The 22,067-nt window shown below is 38.0% G+C and overlaps 3 protein-coding genes across 8 annotated transcripts in view; 2 read left to right on the forward strand and 1 right to left on the reverse strand.

Moving 5' to 3' along the window:
• The first annotated feature begins 6,716 nt into the window (after positions 1-6,716).
• LOC128184091 (novel acetylcholine receptor chaperone-like) lies at positions 6,717-10,119 on the forward strand. Its single transcript, XM_052853417.1, has 3 exons — positions 6,717-6,875; positions 8,876-9,011; positions 9,179-10,119. The coding sequence occupies exons 1-3, from the start codon at positions 6,765-6,767 to the stop codon at positions 9,469-9,471; spliced, it is 540 nt and encodes a 179-aa protein (XP_052709377.1). The 5' UTR covers positions 6,717-6,764; the 3' UTR covers positions 9,472-10,119.
• Positions 10,120-10,641: 522 nt separating this feature from the next.
• On the forward strand, positions 10,642-16,940 carry LOC128184089 (protein MFI-like). 2 transcript variants are annotated; one of them, XM_052853413.1, is made up of 14 exons: positions 10,642-10,901; positions 11,259-11,305; positions 11,519-11,607; positions 12,030-12,132; positions 12,487-12,584; positions 12,884-13,073; positions 13,231-13,377; positions 13,510-13,666; positions 14,168-14,298; positions 14,503-14,567; positions 14,818-14,988; positions 15,594-15,649; positions 15,880-15,897; positions 16,321-16,940. In XM_052853413.1, exons 1-14 carry the CDS (start codon positions 10,847-10,849, stop codon positions 16,461-16,463), a joined length of 1,470 nt encoding a protein of 489 aa, XP_052709373.1. In that variant the 5' UTR covers positions 10,642-10,846; the 3' UTR covers positions 16,464-16,940. The 2 variants fall into 2 exon arrangements, with proteins under 2 accessions (XP_052709373.1, XP_052709375.1); XM_052853415.1 differs by lacking the exon at positions 15,880-15,897 and having other exon boundaries at positions 10,650-10,901.
• Positions 16,941-17,119: 179 nt separating this feature from the next.
• Positions 17,120-22,067, reverse strand: part of LOC128185877 (spondin-1-like) — a 41,854-nt gene continuing 36,906 nt past the window's right edge. For 3 of the 5 annotated variants that reach the window (XM_052855561.1, XM_052855558.1, XM_052855557.1), the window contains 4 exons: positions 21,415-21,585; positions 20,531-20,938; positions 19,812-19,990; positions 17,120-19,111 (listed from right to left, as the gene is read on the reverse strand). In XM_052855561.1, coding sequence (XP_052711521.1) covers positions 19,058-19,111; positions 19,812-19,990; positions 20,531-20,938; positions 21,415-21,585 — 812 coding nt within the window. In that variant the 3' untranslated portion in view covers positions 17,120-19,057. The remainder of the gene's footprint in view (positions 19,112-19,811; positions 19,991-20,530; positions 20,939-21,414; positions 21,586-22,067) is intronic. The other 2 variants (XM_052855559.1, XM_052855560.1) reach the window with 2 other exon arrangements.

The following is a 22,067-nucleotide window of genomic DNA, read 5'->3' on the forward strand; positions in this document are numbered from 1 at the left end:
CTGTTTACCCATAACCAGGGCCAGTATACCCATCACCAGGGTCATCATACCTATCACCAGGGTCAGAGTACGTATCACTAGAATCTGTGTGCCCATCACCAGAGTCTGTACACCTATAACCAGGGCCAGTATACCCATCACCAGGGTCTCCATACCTATCACCAGGGTCTTAGTACGTCTCACCAGAATCTGTGTACCCATCACCAGAGTCTGTACACCAATAACCAGGGTCAGTATACCCATCACCAGTGTCTCCATACCTATCACCAGGGTCAGAGTACGTATCACCAGAGTCTGTGTGCCCATCACCAGAGTCTGTACACCCATAACCAGGGTCAGTATACCCATCACCAGGGTCTCCATACCTATCACCAGGGTCAGAGTACGTATCACCAGAGTTTGTGTGCCCATCACCAGGGTCTGTATACCCATAACCAGGGCCAGTATACCCATCACCAGGGTCTCCATATCTATCACCAGGGTCAGAGTACGTATCACCAGAGTTTGTGTGCCCATCACCAGAGTCTGTACACCAATAACCAGGGTCAGTATACCCATCACCAGGGTCTCCATACCTATCACCAGGGTCAGAGTACGTATCACCAGAGTCTGTGTGCCCATCACCAGAGTCTGTACACCCGTAATCAGGGCCAGTATACCCATCACCAGGGTCTCCATACCTATCACCAGGGTCAGAGTACGTATCACAAGAGTTTGTGTGCCCATAACCAGGGTCTGTATACTCATAATCAGGGCCAGTGTGCCCATCACCAGGGTCTCCATACCTATCACCAGGGTCAGAGTACGTATCACCAGAGTCTGTACACCCGTAATCAGGGCCAGTATACCCATCACCAGGGTCTCCATACCTATCACCAGGGTCAGAGTACGTATCACCAGAATCAGCGTGCCCATCACCAGGGTCTGTACACCCATGACCAGGGTCAGTATACCCATCACCAGGGTCTCCAGGGTCAATGTACGTATCACCAGAGTCTGTGTTTCAGTCACCAGAGTCTGTACACTCATGACCAGGGTTAGTATACCCATCATCAGGGTCTCCATAGCTATCACCAGGGTCAGTGTACGTATCACCAGAGTCTGTGTGCCCATCACCAGGGTCATTACGCCCATGGCCAGGGTCAGTATACCCATCACCAGGGTCTCCAGGGTCAATGTACGTATCACCAGAGTCTGTGTGTCCATCACCAGAGTCTGTACACTCATGACCAGGGTTAGTATACCCATCATCAGGGTCTCCATAGCTATCACCAGGGTCAGAGTACGTATCACCAGAATCTGTGTGCCCATCACCAGAGTCTGTGCAGCCATAACCAGGGCCGGTATACCCATCATCAGGGTCTCCATACCTATCACCAGGGTCAGAGTACGTATCACCAGAGTTTGTGTGCCCATCACCAGGGTCTGTACACCCATAACAAGGGTCAGAATACCCATCACCAGGGTCTCCATACCTATCACCAGGGTCAGCGTGCGTATCACCAGAGTCTGTGTGCCCATCACCAGGGTCTGTACACCCATAACCAGGGTTAGTATACCCATCACGAGGGTCTCCATACCTATCACCAGGGTCAGAGTGCATATCACCAGAGTCTGTGTGCCCATCACCAGAGTCTGTACGCCAATAACCAGGGTCAGTATACCCACCACCAGGGTCTCCATACCTATCACCAGGGTCAGAGTACGTATCACCAGAGTCTGTGTGCCTATCACCAGGGTCTATACACCCATAACCAGGGCCAGTATACCCATCACCAGGGTCTCCATACCTATCACCAGGGTCATTATATCCATCACTAGAGTTTGTGTGCCCAACAACGGGGTCTGTACACCCATCACCAGGGTCAGTATACCCATCACCAGGGTCTGTACACCCATAACCAGGGTCAGTATATCAATCACCCGGGTCTGTACACCCATAACCAGGGTCAGTATACCCATCACCAGGGTCTTCATATCTATCACCAGGATCAGAGTGCGTATCACCAGAGTCTGTACACCCATAACCAGGGTCAGTATACCCATCACCAGGGTCTTCATATCTATCACCAGGATCAGAGTGCGTATCACCAGGGTATGTACACCCATAACCAGGGTCAGCATACCCATCACCAGGGTCTCACTACCTATCACCAGGGTCAGAGTACGTATCACCAGAGTCTGTGTGCTCATGACCAGGGTCTGTACATCCGTAGCCAAAGTCAGTATACCCATCACCAGGGTCTCAATACCTATCACCAGGGTCATAATGCCTATCACCAGAGTCATAATGCCTATCACCAGAGTCAGAGTACGTATCACCAGAACTGTAAACATATCACCTGGGTCATTATACCTTTTAGTAGGGTCAGTGTTCGTAGTACTAGGATCTGTGTGCCCATCATCATGGTCTGTATATTCATAACAAAGGTCAGTTTACCCATCACCAGGGTCTCCATACCTATCACCAGGGTCATTATATCCATCACTAGAGTTTGTGTGCCCAACAACGGGGTCTGTACACCCATCACCAGGGTCAGTATACCAATCACCCGGGTCTGTACACCCATAACCAGGGTCAGTATACCCATCACCAGGGTCTCCATACCTATCACCAGGGTCAGAGTACGTGTCACCAGAGTCTGTGTGCCTATCACCAGGGTCTGTACACCCATGACCAGTGTCAGTATACCGATCACCAGGGTCTCCAGGGTCAGAGTACGTATCACCAGAGTCTGTGTGTCTGTCACCAGAGTCTGTACACTCATGACCAGGGTTAGAATACCCATCATCAGGGTCTCCATAGCTATCACCAGGGTCAGTGTACGTATCACCAGAGTCTCTGTGCCTATCACCAGGGTCTGTACACCCATAACCAGGGCCAGTATACCCATCACCAGGGTCTCCATACCTATCACCAGGGTCATTATATCCGTCACTAGAGTTTGTGTGCCCAACAACGGGGTCTGTACACCCATCACCAGGGTCAGTATACCAAACACCCGGGTCTGTACACCCATAACCAGGGTCAGTATACCCATCACCAGGGTATGTACACCCATAACCAGGGTCAGTATTCCCATCACCAGGGTATGTACACCCATAACCAGGGTCAGCATACCCATAACCAGGGTCTCCATACCTATCACCAGGGTCAGAGTACGTATCACCAGAGTCTGTGTGCTCATGACCAGGGTCTGTACATCCGTAGCCAAAGTCAGGATACCCATCACCAGGGTCTCAATACCTATCACCAGGGTCATAATGCCTATCACCAGAGTCAGAGTATGTATCACCAGAATTGTAAACATATCACCTGGGTCATTATACCTTTTAGTAGGGTCGGTGTTCGTAGTACTAGGGTCTGTGTGCCCATCATCATGGTCTGTATATTCATAACAAAGGTCAGTTTACCCTTCACCAGGGTCTTAATACTTTTCACCAGGATAGTGTACGCATCAATAGGGTCTGTGTGCCCATCACCAGGGTCAGTATACCTAACACAACAGTCAGTGCACTTATCATAAGGGTTTGTATATCCATTACCTGAGTCAGGTAATACTGACCCTGTTGATAAGTAGAGTGACCCTGGTGATAGGTATACTGATCCTGGTGAAGATTACACATACCTTGGTGATACGTACACTCATGATCCTTGTGATAGGTATACTGACTCAGGTGATGGTTATACTTACCCTGGTTATAGATTTTGAGATTCTGGTGTTACGTATGCTGACCTTATAATATCTACACTTTTGTGTATACCGACTCTGGTGATGGATACATACTGACCCCTGTGATTGGCTACAGACCCCTGTGATACGTACACTGACTCTGTCGATAGGTATACTGACCCTGGTGATAGAAAATGTGATAGATATACTGGTGATAAATGTACTGACTCTTGTGATAGGTATACTGACCTTGGAGATGGGCCCTCAGACCAACGGATGCATACACTGACACGGCCGTTAGGTAAACTAACTCTGGTGATAGGTAATAGGTACAGTTATCCTGGTGAAAGTCTACTGATCAAAGTAATGGATGTACAAACCCTGATGATAAGTGCACTGACTGTTGTGATAGATATACTGACCCTAATGATGGGCACACAGACCCTATTGATTCGTAAACTATTCCTGGTGATAAGTATTTAGACCCTGGTGATGGGCATACTGGCCCTGGTTATGGGTGTACAGACTCTGGTGATGGGCACACAGACTCTGGTGATACGTACTCTGACCCTGGTGATTGGTATGATGACCCTGGTGATGGGTATACTGACACTGGTTATGGGTGTACAGACTCTGGTGATGGGCACACAGACTCTGGTGATACGTACTCTGACCCTGGTGATACGTATGGAGACCCTGGTGATGGGTATACTGACCCTGGTTATGGGTGTACAGACTCTGGTGACTGACACACAGACTCTGGTGATACGTACTCTGACCCTGGAGACCCTGGTGATGTGTAACTGACCCTGGTAATGTGTATACAGACCCTGGTGATAGGTCATGGATAGATCTATTAGGGGTCAGTGACATGTTCACCCCTTATACCCCCCCCCCCCCAAACAAAATAGCTCCTGAGTAAAAGAAAAAAAATATAGATTTCACCCTCTCCCCCTCCTTGTCTTGGATTTTTTATGGTTGGTTATGTGTATACTGACACTTGTGATGGGCACACAGACTCTGGTGATACGTACTCTGACCCTGGTGATAGCTATGGAGACCCTGATGATGGGTATTCTAACCCTGGTCATGAGTGTACAGACTCTGGTGACAGACACACAGACTCTGGTGATACGTACTCTGACCCTGGAGACCCTGGTGATGGGTATACTGACCCTGGTCATGGGTGTACAGACCCTGGTGATAGGCACACAGACTCTGGTGATACGTACTCTGACCCTGGTGATAGGTATGGAGACCCTGGTGATGGGTATACTGGCCCTGTTATGGGTATACAGACCCTGGTGATGGGCACATAGACTCTGGTGATACGTACTCTGACCCTGGTGATAGGTATGAAAACCCTGGTGATGGGAATACTGGCCCTGGTTATGGGTGTACAGACTCTGGTGAAGGGCACACAAACTTTGGTGATACGTACTCTGACCCTGGTGATAGGTATGGAGACCCTGGTGATGGGTATACTGACCCTGGTTATGGGTGTACAGACTCTGGTGATGGGCACACAGACTCTGGTGATACGTACTCTGACCCTGGTGATAGGTATGGAGACCCTGGTGATGGGTATACTGACCCTAGTTATTGGTGTACAGACTCTGGTGATGGGTACACAGATTCTGGTGAGACGTACTAAGACCCTGGTGATAGATATGGAGACCCTGGTGATGGGTATACTAGCCCTGGTTATGGGTAAACAGACAATGGTGATGGGCACACAAACTCTGGTGATACGTACTCTGACCCTGGTGATAGGTATGAAGACCCTGGTGATGGGTATACTGACCCTGGTTATGGGTGTACAGACTCTGGTGATGGGCACACAGACTCTGGTGATACGTACTCTGACCCTGGAGACCATGGTGATGGGTATACTGACCCTGGTTATGTGTATACAGACCCTGGTGATAGGTCATGGGTAGATCTACAAGGGTTCAGTGACCTGTTCACCCCAAATCCCCCCCCCCAACAAAATAGGTCCTGAGTAAAAAAAAAAAGGAAAATAGATTTCTCCTTTTTTCCCCTCCTAGTCTTGGACTTTTTTTATTTATTTTGGACTAAGGTGTTTGTAGAACCTGGTGAAAGGAACAATGCACGAGATAATATTGGTTTACATAAAGTCTTTATACTAGCATACATGTATGTAATGAAACCATGATATTTTGTTCAGGCACCTAGCATCGTAGCAAAGTGGGTTGAGGGCAGACTCATCCAATCTTGCCTTGAAAAAAACCCCAACTCAAAAATACTTTTTAAATAATTGAAAATCCTAATCCGTGGGGGTAGGGGGCTAAGTGTACATTTAACTTCAATTTCACAGTTTATTTCCTCTCTTTCATTTCAAATTTTACATGGTCCCAAAAACATTGGGGGGGGGGTGCAACTGTATGTTAATTTACTTTTTTATAAGTAAATTCAAGAAAAATATTTGCTGCGAGAAAACGTGTGCTGGAGGGGGGGGCAGTCCCGTCCCCCTATCCCTGCCCCCATTCCAACCCCCCCCCCCCCCCTCCGATGCTAAGTGCCTGTTGTTTTCCTGTAACATTGAATTTGATTGTTCTCTTAATTATTTATTTAACTTTTTGGTGTAAAATCTAATGTACATAACATTTTTATCACTTCTGATCATATTTACATATAAAAATCGCATTTTTAAATTGCACATATATCAGTTCGAAGTTCCTCCAAACAGCTTTCGAATTTCCTCCCTATCGTTTACCGATCCCGATGGAAAGTTGGTTCACGCATGCGCACATCCTGGTTATAGTGCCTGGTTATAGGATATAAAAAGTACCCTATTCTATACCTCCTCTGTCTGTATGCACACTTCTCTCTCTGTGTGAAGCTGTAAGCGATTCTCGATCCCGAGCAGATAAATTGAAATAAACCATGTTATTTGCCAGTGATACCAGAATGGAATAATTTCTACATATATTTTGATTTAATTAAGAATATTACAAAGTTTTTCGGTATATCCTTTGATATCGTTAAGGTCTTAAAAGTTGAATTTCTTACGCTTTATAGATCGGGATCGCGGTTCAATCTGCCGGGTTACAGTGAACACAATCGACAATGGCATCGTATGTTCTGAGGGTGATTTCTCTTACCCTTGGCGTCTTCTTTATTTTTATAGGAACTTTAAAACTCACCCCATCTGTTAACAAAGAATTACACAAGGAAATGGTAAGAACAGATTCCGTATTGTTTGTCTCGTGCACGAACGTGTTGTTGAAACTAAACTGTAACATTTGAACGCAAAAAAAATCTAAAAATATACTATGTACAGGTATATGCTATGCATTACCTTGAATCAATGAATGAAAATCCTACAGTACTGTGTCAGAAGCTCTGGATGATGATGATTTTGATGATGAATGTTTTACCGCGTTCTAATTGGTTAATACATCTAATCAAGATTGTTTTACTTAAAAATTTAATTTACTTTGTGATTTAATGTATGCTCAACAATTAAAGCTGAGCAGGACTCATAAAGTAATTTCCTATTCTCTAGCTGCAGGTCTGTAGCTCCCGGTAGGTCTGAAAAAATCGGATGGACGACCTGGGAGTTACAGTGCCTCTCGTAGTAAAAAACTGCAATTTATGGCGCACAAAATTTTGCGCTAGTTTTGGACTGATTAACCTTATTTCCTAACTAATTCTATACAAATATTTGATTCCAAAAAATGATATTTTACTACAGACTTCATCACTTAACTTGCCTCTGATATTCTTTTAAACTCCATCACCAGCCCTGCCCTGTGATTTGAAGTGGACTGTGGTGCAGTTTGTTTACATTTAAAAATGGCGACTCTCGAGCTAGACCAGACAGTTTTATACAATACTTCATAGTCCCTGGAACTGTTTGCTCTGCATAAAACATTTATCCAAGTAGATACATAGACGTTTTGTAGTATTATAATCACACGGATTAACAATTTCTTTTATGGGATCAATACCAAAGTACAATTTATCATTGAAAATGAATTCACAATAATGAAATCGAAGATTGTCATACACAGGACAGTAAAGTACAAAATGTTTTTCATTTTCAACTAATAATTTACAAGCATAGCATAAACGTTTTTCCTTTGGGATAATTGGTTTACGACATCTACCTGAAATCAGCAGTAAATTGAATGAAGAATGTAATGGAGTTAATTGTTTTCACAGAATAAGTTCGGAAATAAGGTTAATCAGTCCAAAACTAGCGCAATATTTTGTGCGCCGTTTTTACAGTTTGCAGTTTTTTACTATGGGAGGCACTGTAGCTCCCAGGTCGTCCATCTGATTTTTTTTAAACCAGGAGCTACAGACCTACAGCTACCTATTCTCCTGTGTGATTAAGTGCATTTATTATACTTCTGTGAAAATATTCTGTGTAAAATAACAATGAATAAACATGCTATTCTATCTAACCATGAATTTGTTTCCATGCTATCTGCCCTGGAAAATATACATTGAAACCATTTACCAGCGGTATTTTATATCCCTCGTTTTTAAACTTGGAACACCTCTGGTAAAGTGGTGTAATTCAGATTCAATTCTAAGTCCCATAACTGTAATTTGTTTACTCTCAAGAAAATCTGTATCACTGAAAAATGAAGTTTTCTTCAGTATCATAAAATACCAAATGTGTTTAATTTACTGACTACACGGACGATATCAAGTTCATTGTAAATTGTCCCCCTTAACAGCAACTATTTCCCTCACTTAACTTTCACCTTGTGAAATACATGCTGTCTCAGGGGACATTAAACTTGCTATTGTTCTTTTAGCCAGTAAATAGGTTGTTAGTTTAATTAATATCAACCAAGGAACAATGTAGATAAAACCTGTCCATTGAAACAGGTGATGTCAATACAGAGAAAAGCTCTGAACTATGATTACCGGTAAGTCCTAAGCTTATATACTAGGAGTAACCTAACAATAGGGGCATACCCTATATAAGCCTCTGAAGGTATAGCAGCAAGGAATCTGAGGTTCTTCTGAAACAGTTGATTTCTGCTTTTATGACATGCCCTTGTACATTTCATGATACAAAAGTGGGACAAGAGTCAAGAGGAATCTTGGATTATGCAGCAAAGAAAGAGATGTATTGTGGTCAAATGGTGGAGTTACTCCAGAAAAGTTATTTTTGTATTCATGATGACCTTTTTTAAAACCTCATCTTATTTCTCTTGCAGAGAAAAATGTATATTAAAAATGCCAAAGTGTTCCCATTAGTGAAATGGACAAAGTGGAAACCAAACTCCCATATGTACAGAAAAGTGATAGGTGGATCTGAGGTGGTGTGTGGTGCCATTCTTTCTTTCATACCTGGTAAGTACCCCTCTATAATTATGTTTCTTAACCATTAAACTAAAGAAATGCAGATAGAATGGAAAAGAATACTTATCAGCAAATCCATATATTTATCTAACAGTAAGTATTTCTGTTTTCAGTGTTATCATATGAGAATAAAGGCAATGTATCTCATTATTTCATAGGTCCCCTCAAAGAGGCAGCTAATGTGCTGATGATCCTGTTATCTTGCCTTGACATATACTCACATTACGCTCAGGATGAAGGCTTGGATAAAATGAGTCTCTCTGTGGTGTTCTTCCTTCTGCTGACGTGTCGCCTTATTATACATCTCCAAATGAAGGCTCGGGAGTTAGAGGAGGCGGCTCAACAGAACCAGGTCACTGAGCAGGCCACACCCACTTGTCAAGGTCACACCCACAATGTACACCCAGCAGCCGGGGCAGGCTTTTCTGCAGCTGTTAAAAAGACTCAGTAAAAGAACTATCAAGGAGAGTAACTCCGTTCTGTCACTGATAAAAGAGCTGCTAAGGGGATTAACCCCTGTTGTAAGAGCAAGGGATGAACAAAGAATGTCTGATTTATTTTGAGTATTTGTTTGTCGTGTGAAAATCACTGGAGTGTAATATTACAATAACTGTTATTGATGAGAAATCCATGGTATTTGTGCAGTATTGCGATTAAATGTGTGTTAATGCATGTGCAGTTTTGTTTAAGAAATAGTTGTACTCCCTCCTTTACACATTGAATACATGGTTGTCATTTTTATCTAGTTTTAGAATATACTCTGGAAAGGGCATTTGTGCAACTGTTTTGAATGTCATTTTACTGTATACATGTATTTGAACATCAAAGTTAATTTTATTTTTTATTCTTTGTCATTTTATTTAGCAAATGACTATCAAATTTGTTGTTGTTTTGATAATGACTGTGCTTTTATTTTGCTTTTTTCCATTTCTGATAATACATGTACATGTATAGGCAATGGATTTTGTTTGGGGTTTTTTTTAATTCATAGACCAACAGTCACAAGTTCTTAGCAATGATGAAAGAAGTGAGACCATAGTACATAAGTGATTACAAAGAGTTTTAATATCAGTACTAGTGTCATAAAATTTTAAAATAATCAAGAGAGTTGTAGTTTTTGTGTAAAGATTTTCTGTACATTTGTACACAGAAAAACACCTCAATTGTATTATACAGGCATGGATGAAAACCCCCTTTCCATCTAATTTATTGTATTAAAGTGTGGGTAATGCACATTCAATGTAAACTGTAATGCTTGAAGCATAACCTTAATTAAATTCAATGTTGTAAAAGCCTATAGGTAATTTACATCACAGGAAAACATTCAAAGTTGTCCGTGACTTTATTTCATATAAAAAATTTACATTTATTTTCAGTGATGTTCAAACATATGCTCTGCCCACAGGGGCCAAACACGTTTTGACAATGCTTTGTTATGGTTAGGCCTACCAGTACATTGAAATTAATATCAAAATGGGCTTGGCCACTGTGGCTCTGCCAGGAAGACTTGGGCAGAGATCAATATCTTTTGCAAACAAAATTTATATCTTCAACAATGTATATATAAAAGACAGTAAAATTTTGACTAATATAAAAATGATCGAGTAAAATACGTGTATTGTCTTTGGTCAAAATTTCAAAAATACTGATTAGTGTTGAGTCGAATTCAGTGTACACCCATTGTATATGAGAGACAAATTCACTAGACACCGCATAAAAACTTAATGCGCATGTGCGTAACTCAGTCGGACGAAAACATTGTTGAAATTAACAACGAGATGTAAAAATGTAAAACAAAGTGAATATATCCATAAATACATCCAAATATGATAAGTCAACGTGAAGCAGACGATATTGCATTTAAAAACGACCTAACAGGAGGTAATTATCGCAAAATTTAAGTAAAATCTCGTTAAATTGAAAAGTGGCATCTTGTTCGAATTTCCTCAGTCATAAAAATTGATATTTTACTCAATGATTGCTGAGGAATTTGATTACCGGTATTAATAAGTATGCTACATTTGTTATTGACAAGAAACACACACGTGTGCTTTATAAAAGTCGCTTAACGATATTAATGTGTCATAACTTTCCTCATAAAAGAATACGTATTTTTTTAAAATAAATAGTAAATTTAAAATTCAGACAATGGAAATTAAAACATGTTCCAGTATATTCAGTTCAAACCAGTTATCTATGGAAAAGATTTTTTGAATTATTAAGTGCATTTCTTTTCAGATGTAAAAGACAAGAAGTTAGCGAAAGCAAGCAAAAGTCTAAGAAGGGTATTACTTAATATTACAATATATGACATGCACTTTATATAAAAATAATTGATGATAATTATAATTAATGTGTGTAATGGCATACTTGAACACAGCAGATCTGGATATTGGTTTGATTCCAATTAATGTAAAAGTTAAAGAAGTAAATCCAAATTTGAGAGAAAATAATTGATTTTTAAAATGAATCTGAATTTATTGTTATCATGATTAAAGACATTGATCAAAGAGAATTCAGGATCTGAAGAAGCCAGAGTTTCTGCTGCTATAGAAATACAACGGGCTTACCGAGGATACTCAACAAGGTAAAAAAAAAATCTGTTAACATTTCCACACAATAGCTAAAAGGAAGGATATGCTACATAGTCAAGAGGCAGTGGATATCCACACAAAAATATTCCATTACAGTTTCAAAAATCATTAAATGGGTTTTTATGTAAATAAATGAACTATTCACACAAATCTGAAAGGTGTCATTTCTTTTCGCTTTTGTTAGAAAATTATCATTTTAATAACAATTCATCATATAAAAGAAAGAGTTGAGAACAATTGCATAGTTATAGAATATCATCCTTCGACGCAATCTGTGATGAGTTTTGTCATGGAGTATGCTTCTGTATATGTTTTCACCATTCTTTGCTAAACCTGATTGAAGAAAATCTGTTTAGGGTGTTCAAAATTAGGTGTGAATAATACATTTAAGTCTCGGAACTTGATTTTTTTCTAGATGTAATCTATACGGAACGGTGAACCCCAAGATCAGCAAGACTGCTGTGTACAGTAAAAGTCAGGATGAGGAGGCGAGGATACGAGAGGTGGCCAATGAACAGGTCTGTAACAGCAGGCAACTTAAGTTCTGATTGACTTAACAGCCAGATACAAGATTTACACCCAAAATTTATAATTGTATACATGTACTAGCTAGCAAGCTGATCATTTTGATGACTTTGAAATGTAACAATTTGTTTTGTCAAAATTTGCGCAAGATCAGATGTGTGTAATAATGACATTTTTTTTAAAGATTATGATCAATTATAATTTTTTGAAAAAGTTAAATTTCAGCACTTTATTTTTGCTTCCGTTAAAAATATTTTTTAATGCCCTTGAATGATAAACTCATAAAAATGAATGTTCAAAACAATTGAATGAGTAAACTTAGGTCTTAAATCATTGTGTCATTGCAGGTGCTAGACTATGAACCACCAAGTGAGCAAGATGAAATCCGAATCATATATGAGGAGTACCTCAGTACTTACGATAATCCAGATCAAGATCCCCTAACGTAAGCTCGTAAATCATTGCATCACTTCTGTCATCACTTCTGTATATAATTGTTATTACCACGCTTACCTCTGTTTTTGTTAATGGCTTTAGTAGGTTTCAAATTTTAACAATCACGGCATGTCATGCAAAAAATGAACTCTAAAGTCACTGACAGTTGAAATATTTTTCAGTTATATGAAGCATTAGTAAACATACAATATGCTGTATTTTAAACTGATTTGTCGGCTTTTATGAATGGCCAAATAAACAAAGTAGTTTTGGGTACCGTAATATCAGAACCTGTATTATTATTTGTAGCTATGAAGAGTTTGCTGAGCGGTATATGGAAGCCCTGAGGGAGAGTCAGCAGTCTGTGGAGACCCCTGTCCCTGTCCAGCCCCCACCCCCCGCAGTCATACAACCAACCCCTTACATACCCAGACCCAGGCCACGCCTTAATGACAGGCAGGCTGCTAGCATCATACAGAGGGCCTGGAGAAGGCACATAGTAAGGAATTCATTCCGGCATTCTTTTGATAGATCATATAACCATACAAATTTTCAGGAGAAATATTTTCTACAATGAGTACTGTAGTTAAATTATTTTATGATTATACCCGACTTGAACATATTGAAGTAACTGTTAGAGATTTATTCCGTTTCAGGATATACAAGTATACAGATATTACAGAGATCTGATAAACTTCAAGACGAGAGGAAACCCTGCTTTAATGCTCCGATGCATAAATCCAAATGAAGCAAAAATGTTAGATGCAGCCTCAGGGGTGCATGTCAAGTTCAGACTGGCAGGAGTAAGTCGTCTCAAGCTTTCACCAGAGCTTTTGTTTGGGATAAGTGAAGATTGTCTGAGAAATACTGCATAAGTTTATGTTGATTTGTGTTAGTAAACAGAGTTTATTAATGACTAGCTTCTGTTGTTGTAGGAGAGGTTTCCTCCCAATATCTACTACAAAATCTTCACCCACAGACCAGTTCAAGATTTGTGTGCCAACAGTCCAAAGGATTACACCCAACCAGCGGTTAAACTTCAGATTGGGAAAGACAGGCACAGCCAGCTCAGAACACAGGGTCTGCAGGATGGTATGGTTAAACTCAATCTATTATTATAAACAGATAAGTTTATAAAAGAGAGCATGTGGCTCAGTGGTCAGACGTTAGGCCAGTAATTTTAGAGTCATGAGTTCAAATCCTGATGTGGGCACTGGGTGTTGTGTGTTGTGTACTTGGACAAAGCACCTTGTTCACATTTTTTCTGTCCATACACCCAGCTTAAAACTATTGCTGGGAACGAACCTGTGATGGATTGGTGTTCTTTCCAGGCAGGAGTCGGTAATACTCAACTGCTTAGCATCACAAACTATGTATTGTATAAACTGCAGCCAGCCAGTTTAAGCTTCTTGTCTTGGAAAGGATTTAATTATTTTTAATTTATGCTTTAAAGAGAGTGATAATTTCCTTCATTAACAAAGTGATGATAAATAATAAAGGCACAAAAGAAGCCATATCTGTAAATCACTCTTTAGACACAAGTCATCCCCACAATTATTGCCGGTAATGAACTTTAGACTTGGCTCATTTCAGATCAGGATGGCTGGTACAAGAGGATAGAGAACAATGGCTGGAGGCTGGTGTCTGACCGCCTGGTCCAGCATCTGACAGATCCCATTACCTGGGAGACGAGCAACAAGAAGTACCAGTACTCCCACGACAAGGTGTGTATCATCAAAGGTCAAAGGTCGATGCTTCTCTGCGGAGTGTTTGTTATCTCCCCCTGTTCTCTTACACTTACAGTATATGTCATACTATGAATAATATACAGCTAGCGCTTGAGATGTAAAAACTTGGAGGAATATGAGATTACTTTAAGGTTGTAAATATTAGATTTTTAAAATGATGCCTTTTATCTTTATTATCAGCTTCAAAGAAAACAAGATGTTGAGAAAAGAAAGAAGAAGAGAAAGATTGAATGGATGCAAAAACTGTAAAGATCTGTTTTAATAGAGAAAGTTTGATTTTATAGAATTTATATTGCATATGCATGGGTAAAGAAGAAAATTTGCTAGTACATGTACATGTACCTGTCACTAGGACTTGTTTGTCACAGTACATTCGTTTAAACTTTTAAAAGAGTTCAAAATTATAAATTCCGATTAAAAAAACCCAGTATGTTTGTAGAGTGATAGGAAATAAGCAACTAAAAGGTAAATAGTATGTATGTTTTTCTAATTAAGGTACCAGGAAGGGATGTTAAAGGCCAAGTCTGACGACCCCGAGACGGTGAACCTGATAGAGGGCGCGGCGGCAGGAATGGTTGCCACTGTGGAGAAGATGGGCCCTGACGCCCTCGAGGATTGGGAGGTGGACGAACTCCTGGACTGGACCACCAGTCTCAACTTTGAGGAGTAAGTCCATGATTTATCAATGGATTAAGGTTGACTCTTGGGGGTAAAAGCTTGAGGAGTGAGTCCATGATTTATCAATGGATTAAGGTTGACTCTTGCATGTCTCAACATTGAGGAGTAAGTCCATGATTTATCAATGGATTAAGGTTGACTCTTGGGTGTAAAAGTGTGAGAATCAAAAATTGAAGATAAAAGAGTTCACTTCTTGGCGTTTGGTTACTATAGTATGTTTTAATTTCTCTGTTGTCTATGTTGCTTGCTGACTTCTGGAGAAAAAATCTTTTAACAATTGAAAAATAAATCTTTTTATTTTCAAGTGTTCGTACTTATCCAAAATAAATAATCCATGATTTATCAATGGATTAAGGTTGATTCTTGGGTGTAAAAGTCTAAGAATTCAAAATCCAATGTAGTAAAGTTTACTTCTTGGCGTTTGGTTATGTTTTAATTTGTCTGTGTTGCTTGCTGACTTCTGAAGAAAATTTCTTATAAAAAATGAAAAATAAATCTTTTTATTTTCAAATACTGGTATATAGTTATCAATAAATATTTTGAAAGAAAATTTAAAAAGCATAATATATGTTTTTCACTACTTTTTGATGCAGGTATCTCAATAACTGGAAAGATGTGGCAACAAGTGCCTTTTCAGAGAAACAAGTTGGTAAGTTTTTTTTTATATACCAGGGTAATTATGGAATCTTTTATGAAGTAAAAGTGCGTTTTTTATCAATATTTTTTTTTAATAATTTACCTTCCATTTTATAAGAAAAGTTAAAATTTGTTTCTAAAAAAAATCTGAATTTCTCATTCTATATTCTGGATGTACTTGAAAGCAGACAACTTTACATATTTGTTCTACAATCATTCTGTAATATGTATCAAATATTTTAGACATAAAACAACCCAAAAGTAAGTATCTCAGATAAACAATGGATGTTGCTAGAGTAACTGTGAAAGGTTGCATGACAGTAACCATGGTGACAGATTGTAATCAAGTTCTTGATATTGTGTGGTTTCTTGTTTCCAGTGAATGCAATGCTTAGTAATAATCCGCTTAACATTGAATTTTGCTTTTGCTTTTATTGATTGGTAAGAAAGGGAACAAAAAATTAACATAATTTAATATTGTACAGGATAGAAGCTATTTATAACACATACAGAATTCTTTCTGTTATACCATTGCATGGACTGTCCTGCTTTTTTAAAACCATCTGTGATTTTTTATTGTGTGGCGAGGGTTGGTGTTGGAAACTTTCTGATATGAAGTTCATATGTCAATATCTTTTAGATATTTGTCCGCATTGGTGTAAGTCAATGATTTGATATTTACAGATGATCGGATTCGCCTGATGACGGGGACATTGGATCCCTACGAGTTCTCCATTTCCACCGGCCCCTCGCGCTATCAGTCAACCCAACCCTCCAGGAACACCCCAGCTTCCAGCGTGTCAGGTCAACTCCAGGTCAACGGGTGAAGGTCAACTCCAGGTCAATGGATGAAGGTCATTGAAGAATTCAAGGTCATTGAAAGAAAAACAATTTATGTTCCAGGAATGAAGATTGTTACAAAATTTGTCTTATGGATATGTACTTACAAATTAAGTTTGCTTAAATTTTTAAGTTATTTGTCTTAATGATTGAGCAAATTTTATTTTACACATTTTTTTTAATGTAAACGAGATGAATTTACACATATTTGAATGTAAATGTATGGTAAACAATATTAAGTTCTAAATTGTGCCTCTATTCAGAATATTGATGAAGATTTTATTTTTATACATGTAAACAATCATGTGAAGAATTTGTGTTGTGTATGACTGTGATATGTGAATGTTTACAAACTCAACAATGAACAGATAATATCTGTTTATAAAGATATGCCTTGTATTATGCCTTATTTTGTTTCGAAGAGAACTATTGTTTTTGTTTTAATAAATATTTTATACTCATAATTGTGGTATTTTAGTATGTTTTTTAAAGTACATGTACCAGTATCAATATTTTTTGCAATCTCTTAACTTTTGTCAGTATGTAAAACCAGACCCTCAGTAGGCTCTGAGTGAATATCCATTGGTGTGTCTTGACTTCTTCATGTCAAACACTGTCTTCATTAAGCCAAAAAAGCCAAAGATGATATTTATAAGTTTTATTTAAAACCTCATGGGTACACAAGTACTGTTTGAAGAGAGTATAGAAATGGATACAGGTCCTGGCTAGACCTTTTTTTAACAGGCATAAATAAATACACAGGGCACACGTAGCACAAGGTAGCCATGACTTCAGAGTTAACAGTCATCAAAACAACCATATTTATAACAGCGAAAGAAAAATCTGTAAAAACCTCATAAATTTACAGAGTTGTAGAAACACATGGATGAGATTCTTGATAATTTTTAAAGTTCTTCATAAATCATGCATCAATTTTGTCAACAAAATTTGTAAACAATATAAATGTTTTTGAAATGTATGGGGGTGATAAAATGAAAAAATAACAGCTAAATGGGAATAATTAGAATGGAACATGAACAAGTGTATGAGGACAATTTAAATACACACATAGACAATGTAACATAAAATTACATGCAACTGTAAATTAATTAACAGTGAACCTCACTGTATCATTAAAGACATACTCTGATGAACATTTCAAAAACCTGAGTTTGATACATAAATCATTATAAAGCATGTGTCCCTGCCACAAAAATAATTGCATACAATTGAAAATATTCCCAAAGTTTGTGAATGCTGTACATTTTATGGATTTTTTTTTCTTCAATTCACCACTGTCAAAAAATTGGATGCATACGGTAATTAACAATGTTCTCAGTTTGGTTAATGGATTTTTTTACTGATGACAACTGTTTGCCCCTTGAGTTTGTATTTACAGAGCAGTAAAGCTACTTTGGAGGACATAGTTATAGTTAAGACATGGAAGAACTAGGAACATGTACAACAACAAAACTGCTGCCATGACGCTAGCATACATTGTAGAGTGACAACTATTTACATTGGAAAATGAATGATCAATATTTATATTCATTACAATTCTAAATTACATATTCATGATATATCATCAATATTCATGAGGTGAGTGATGACATACTGCACCACTGATACCACTTTTTATACGATGAAAAATTGTACGAAACGTACTTGTCTACATCACATAAAACAATACAACTTTACAACAAACTTTCAACAGCCAATACCCTGATATTATGCAATACATTAGAATGGAAAAAAAGTAAATAAATTACATTAGGTCTGTACAATAAATTAACCTTATCAAATCTTGTAATCAAATTTGAACCATTTTATATACAAAGATTTTCATAACACAGGATATGAATTTCAACTAAAGCAATTTATAAAACAAAATTTCATTGAAAATTTCACAAATATTTTGAAAATTAACATGAAAGCCACTATTTATAACTATATATCAGAATCAATCATCTCATTTTTCATTCTCTATCAATATCAAATCAATCTGTCAGTAGTATAAATGAGGTTATAAGTATGTATGTACAAATAACATAATATCAACGAAAATCACAAATTCTGGAAACAAAAATGCCAGACATGCATGTCAACATCTATAGAACTCCAGCTAACGTCACAGTTCTAAGCTGGTACTAGTCAGAAACGAAAATCCACACAATGGACATGCAGGTTAACTTTGTTCTCTGTCAGCATAACAGCAGAGTATATACCAGGGTTCTAACTGGTTCAACATGTTATTTCTGTTAGGCGAAACAGCACATAGGAATCTTCTATCATCAGTTTTTGTTAGAAGAAGGGTGCTCATTGGCCGATCCTTAGTGTATCTACAATAACGTCTTCAGAATGAGGTATTTCAGGCGTCACATTCATCGTCTAATGGATTTACAAACAGATACATTCATCAGTTAGTCACATGACCCGTCTCTCATAGTGGTCATGTGATGAGGTGTTAATAAAAGTGCACCAATCACAACGTTTGTTACATTCAAGTGGATGAATGTCAGATGATATGTGTAAGTGAATGCTATTGGCAGATTATGTTGCTTGGTTATCAAATTCACTGCTGTCAGGGCAAGAATCCTGGTATCTTATAAACTGCATCTCTCATCATCCTCTCCATCTATAACAAGTAAGATATATCAAATATTTTTTCCTAATGTCTTATCTGAAGTTTTATGGCCTTATCATTTACATTTGCAAACTCAAAAATTCTCTTTTATTTCACTTCAAGCCTTTGAATTTTGCCCTGTCATTTTTAACCCATCATCGTAAACCCAAAGCCAGTCCTAAGCATACCAATACGGACCAGAGACATGCAAACTTTTAAAGATTTTGAATCAATAATTTATGCCTTATTCTGATGGTTCCTTCACACTTTTGTGATGAAGATATCACCGATCACTTGAATTCTATCACAAATGCTTCGAACACTAGCAGATTTTCATAACATAATCCTTACTTGTATTTCTTAAATCTAATAATAAAAAGTTTCTATCTTTTTCATAGGTGAATATAATTAGTGATTTAATATTTATAAAACCAAGCAAATTTTATAGTTTTATTGATGGTCAGTTAGTGCATGCAAGACTGGCAATGGATTTCTGATCATGTTTAATTGAAATTTCATGCACATCTCAGATACTATGTTAATAATTAACAATCAAGTACATCTAATAAGTACATTCTCAAATTTGTGTATAAATATTCAGGTGCAGATAATTCAATAATTATATACAAATCAGTGAAATTTTAGTGGCTTGGTAAAATCTTCATTAACCATGCTATTATTACATCTCTGCTGGCTTTTCTTCTCCACTTACATCAGAATCTGGACACTTTGGCAGGACACACATTCTCTTGGCCCTCCGGGCGGGGCATATCTGTCCCCCCCTCTTTGGGCGCTTGATGATGGCTCGCCGCCTCTTCTGGACCGCATTGTCCCCACAAGTCTGTGAACACGGCGTCCAAGCACCCCATTCCCCCATTTGACAATCAACCGCTGAAATTGACAGAGGAATAAGGTCGAGTATGAAGTGTGTTTCTTGATGAAATAAAATTAGAGGAAAAATTTAAAAGGTTCTTTCATTACAGAATAAATACACAGTACATAACTACTGGTTTATCCATAATTAAACTCAGCAATTTAAAAAAACAAACTGATTTACTTCTATTATATAATTAGTAGCATGTACATTATTCTGCTTAAAACACATATTTCTGATTTAAGCAATTTTTGTGGAATAGATTCATTATGTTGAAAATAGCAAACGTACATAAAATACACTTTAAAGTACATGTATCTAATACTGTAGATTCCTAATTAAACATGAGGAATTAATTTCCATGTGATATTGCGAGAAGCAACCCTCACAGATTTTAAACTTTTGCTTTTATATTTCAAACAGTTTGAACTTTTGGAATTTTTATTTTAAAAATTGGTTATCGTGATTTTATATTCTCGTGATTTTATACAAAATACTGGAATCGCAGATTTAAGTACTCGCATCAAATAAGGAATTCACATTAAGTATATACTTACGACATTTTGATAATTTACACTTTCGTGTTTTCACCAGCTTTCTGGGACATCTTTGTCCCCCGTTATCGGCTGGCACTTTAATTGTCCTAGTTTTTGTCATCACTCCTCGCCCACATGTAACACTGCACTGACCCCAGTCAGACCATGCTGACACCATACAGTCAATAGCCGGACCCAGGCTAGGGTCGTGGGGCTCCACAGGGGGTCTGGGTTTCAGCGACTTTCTTTTCCCCTTCTTCTTGCCATTCTTCTTCCTTCTCCTATTTTTCTTCTTCTTGTTTTTCCCTCGCTTGGACCCCTTTCCTCGTTTGCGTTTGTTACTTTTGTTAATGTTTTTGGTTTTTATTGTTGTTACTTTTATGTCCCCTTCCATGGGTGTCACCACTTCGTTTCTTGAATTAAACAATGCTGTAAAACAAACAATAACTTTAACAATCAAATTCAACAGAGAAGACCTTTAATCATTATTTTGTCCTGAATTAACACACTGTGTTTACAACAAACATTAAAATAAGCTTTCATGAAGCAAAAAATATCAGCTCCATTTAAATAATTTTTATTGCTTTTTCTTAAAGATTGAATGTTTTTCATTGAATTATTTTATAATATGTCTGTAAACGCATATACTCTACAGCAGATACAATATCGTTAGAGATTTGAGAATTACATAATTTAGACAGATGTGTATTGTTCAACTACAAGTTATGACAAATACATTGATATTTTAGCTCAAATGACTACAAGTGATAGCTGACTAAAGCGAGCGGAAAGCAGTAAATGCTGCTGCAAATATATAAACGTTTACAGTTTTAAGTACAAGAATGAATTGAAAACAAATTGTAAATTTGTTTATAGTTGACTTTGACATAAGAAAGAATTTGTACCCATGTTTTCTGTACAATACTTGTTGCAATCGGCCTCATTCTCAAATTTGTTATCGTTACCACGGCAACCACCATAGGGGAAAACCATGCAAGTATTGAGGGTGGTGTTATAATACCAGCGAGGGAAATTTCCCCTACATGGCCCCACACTGGGACTCAACTGACAGATTGCTGCAAGAAAAAATTTCCCGTCAACCTCTTCATGCTTTAAATTCTAAATCTTTACATGTACATACATGTTATTTCAGTATACATGTACATGTTGTATCATTATTATCACTTTGTACTGAATTATACAAAAATACAGATAATATTCACTAGTTTGTTATTTATTACAAAATTTATTAAATATCTGACACCAAATCTTATAACATGCAATTTTTTTTTCTTTTGAAATCAAATTGACCTTGGAGTGTTTCTTTAAATAAAGTAAAAGGACTAAATCTATCTATCAGATTTTGATTTTAAAGAAAAGATTGTTGGAAGCTGCTCCAGAAGGGTGCAATGTGTATTGTGTTGTTGCAATTTGTGATTCCTAATTTGTGCAGCAGTGAGGTTATGATAGCAATTCATTCATTTATTGAGGCCATATCTGTGTGCTGTGCTGTTTTAAGGAATTTGGGCTGGCATATGTCAAGACAGCAAGCACTAAA

The sequence above is a fragment of the Crassostrea angulata genome, chromosome 5 (genome assembly GCF_025612915.1).
Source record: "Crassostrea angulata isolate pt1a10 chromosome 5, ASM2561291v2, whole genome shotgun sequence".
Lineage (NCBI taxonomy): Eukaryota > Metazoa > Mollusca > Bivalvia > Ostreida > Ostreidae > Magallana > Magallana angulata.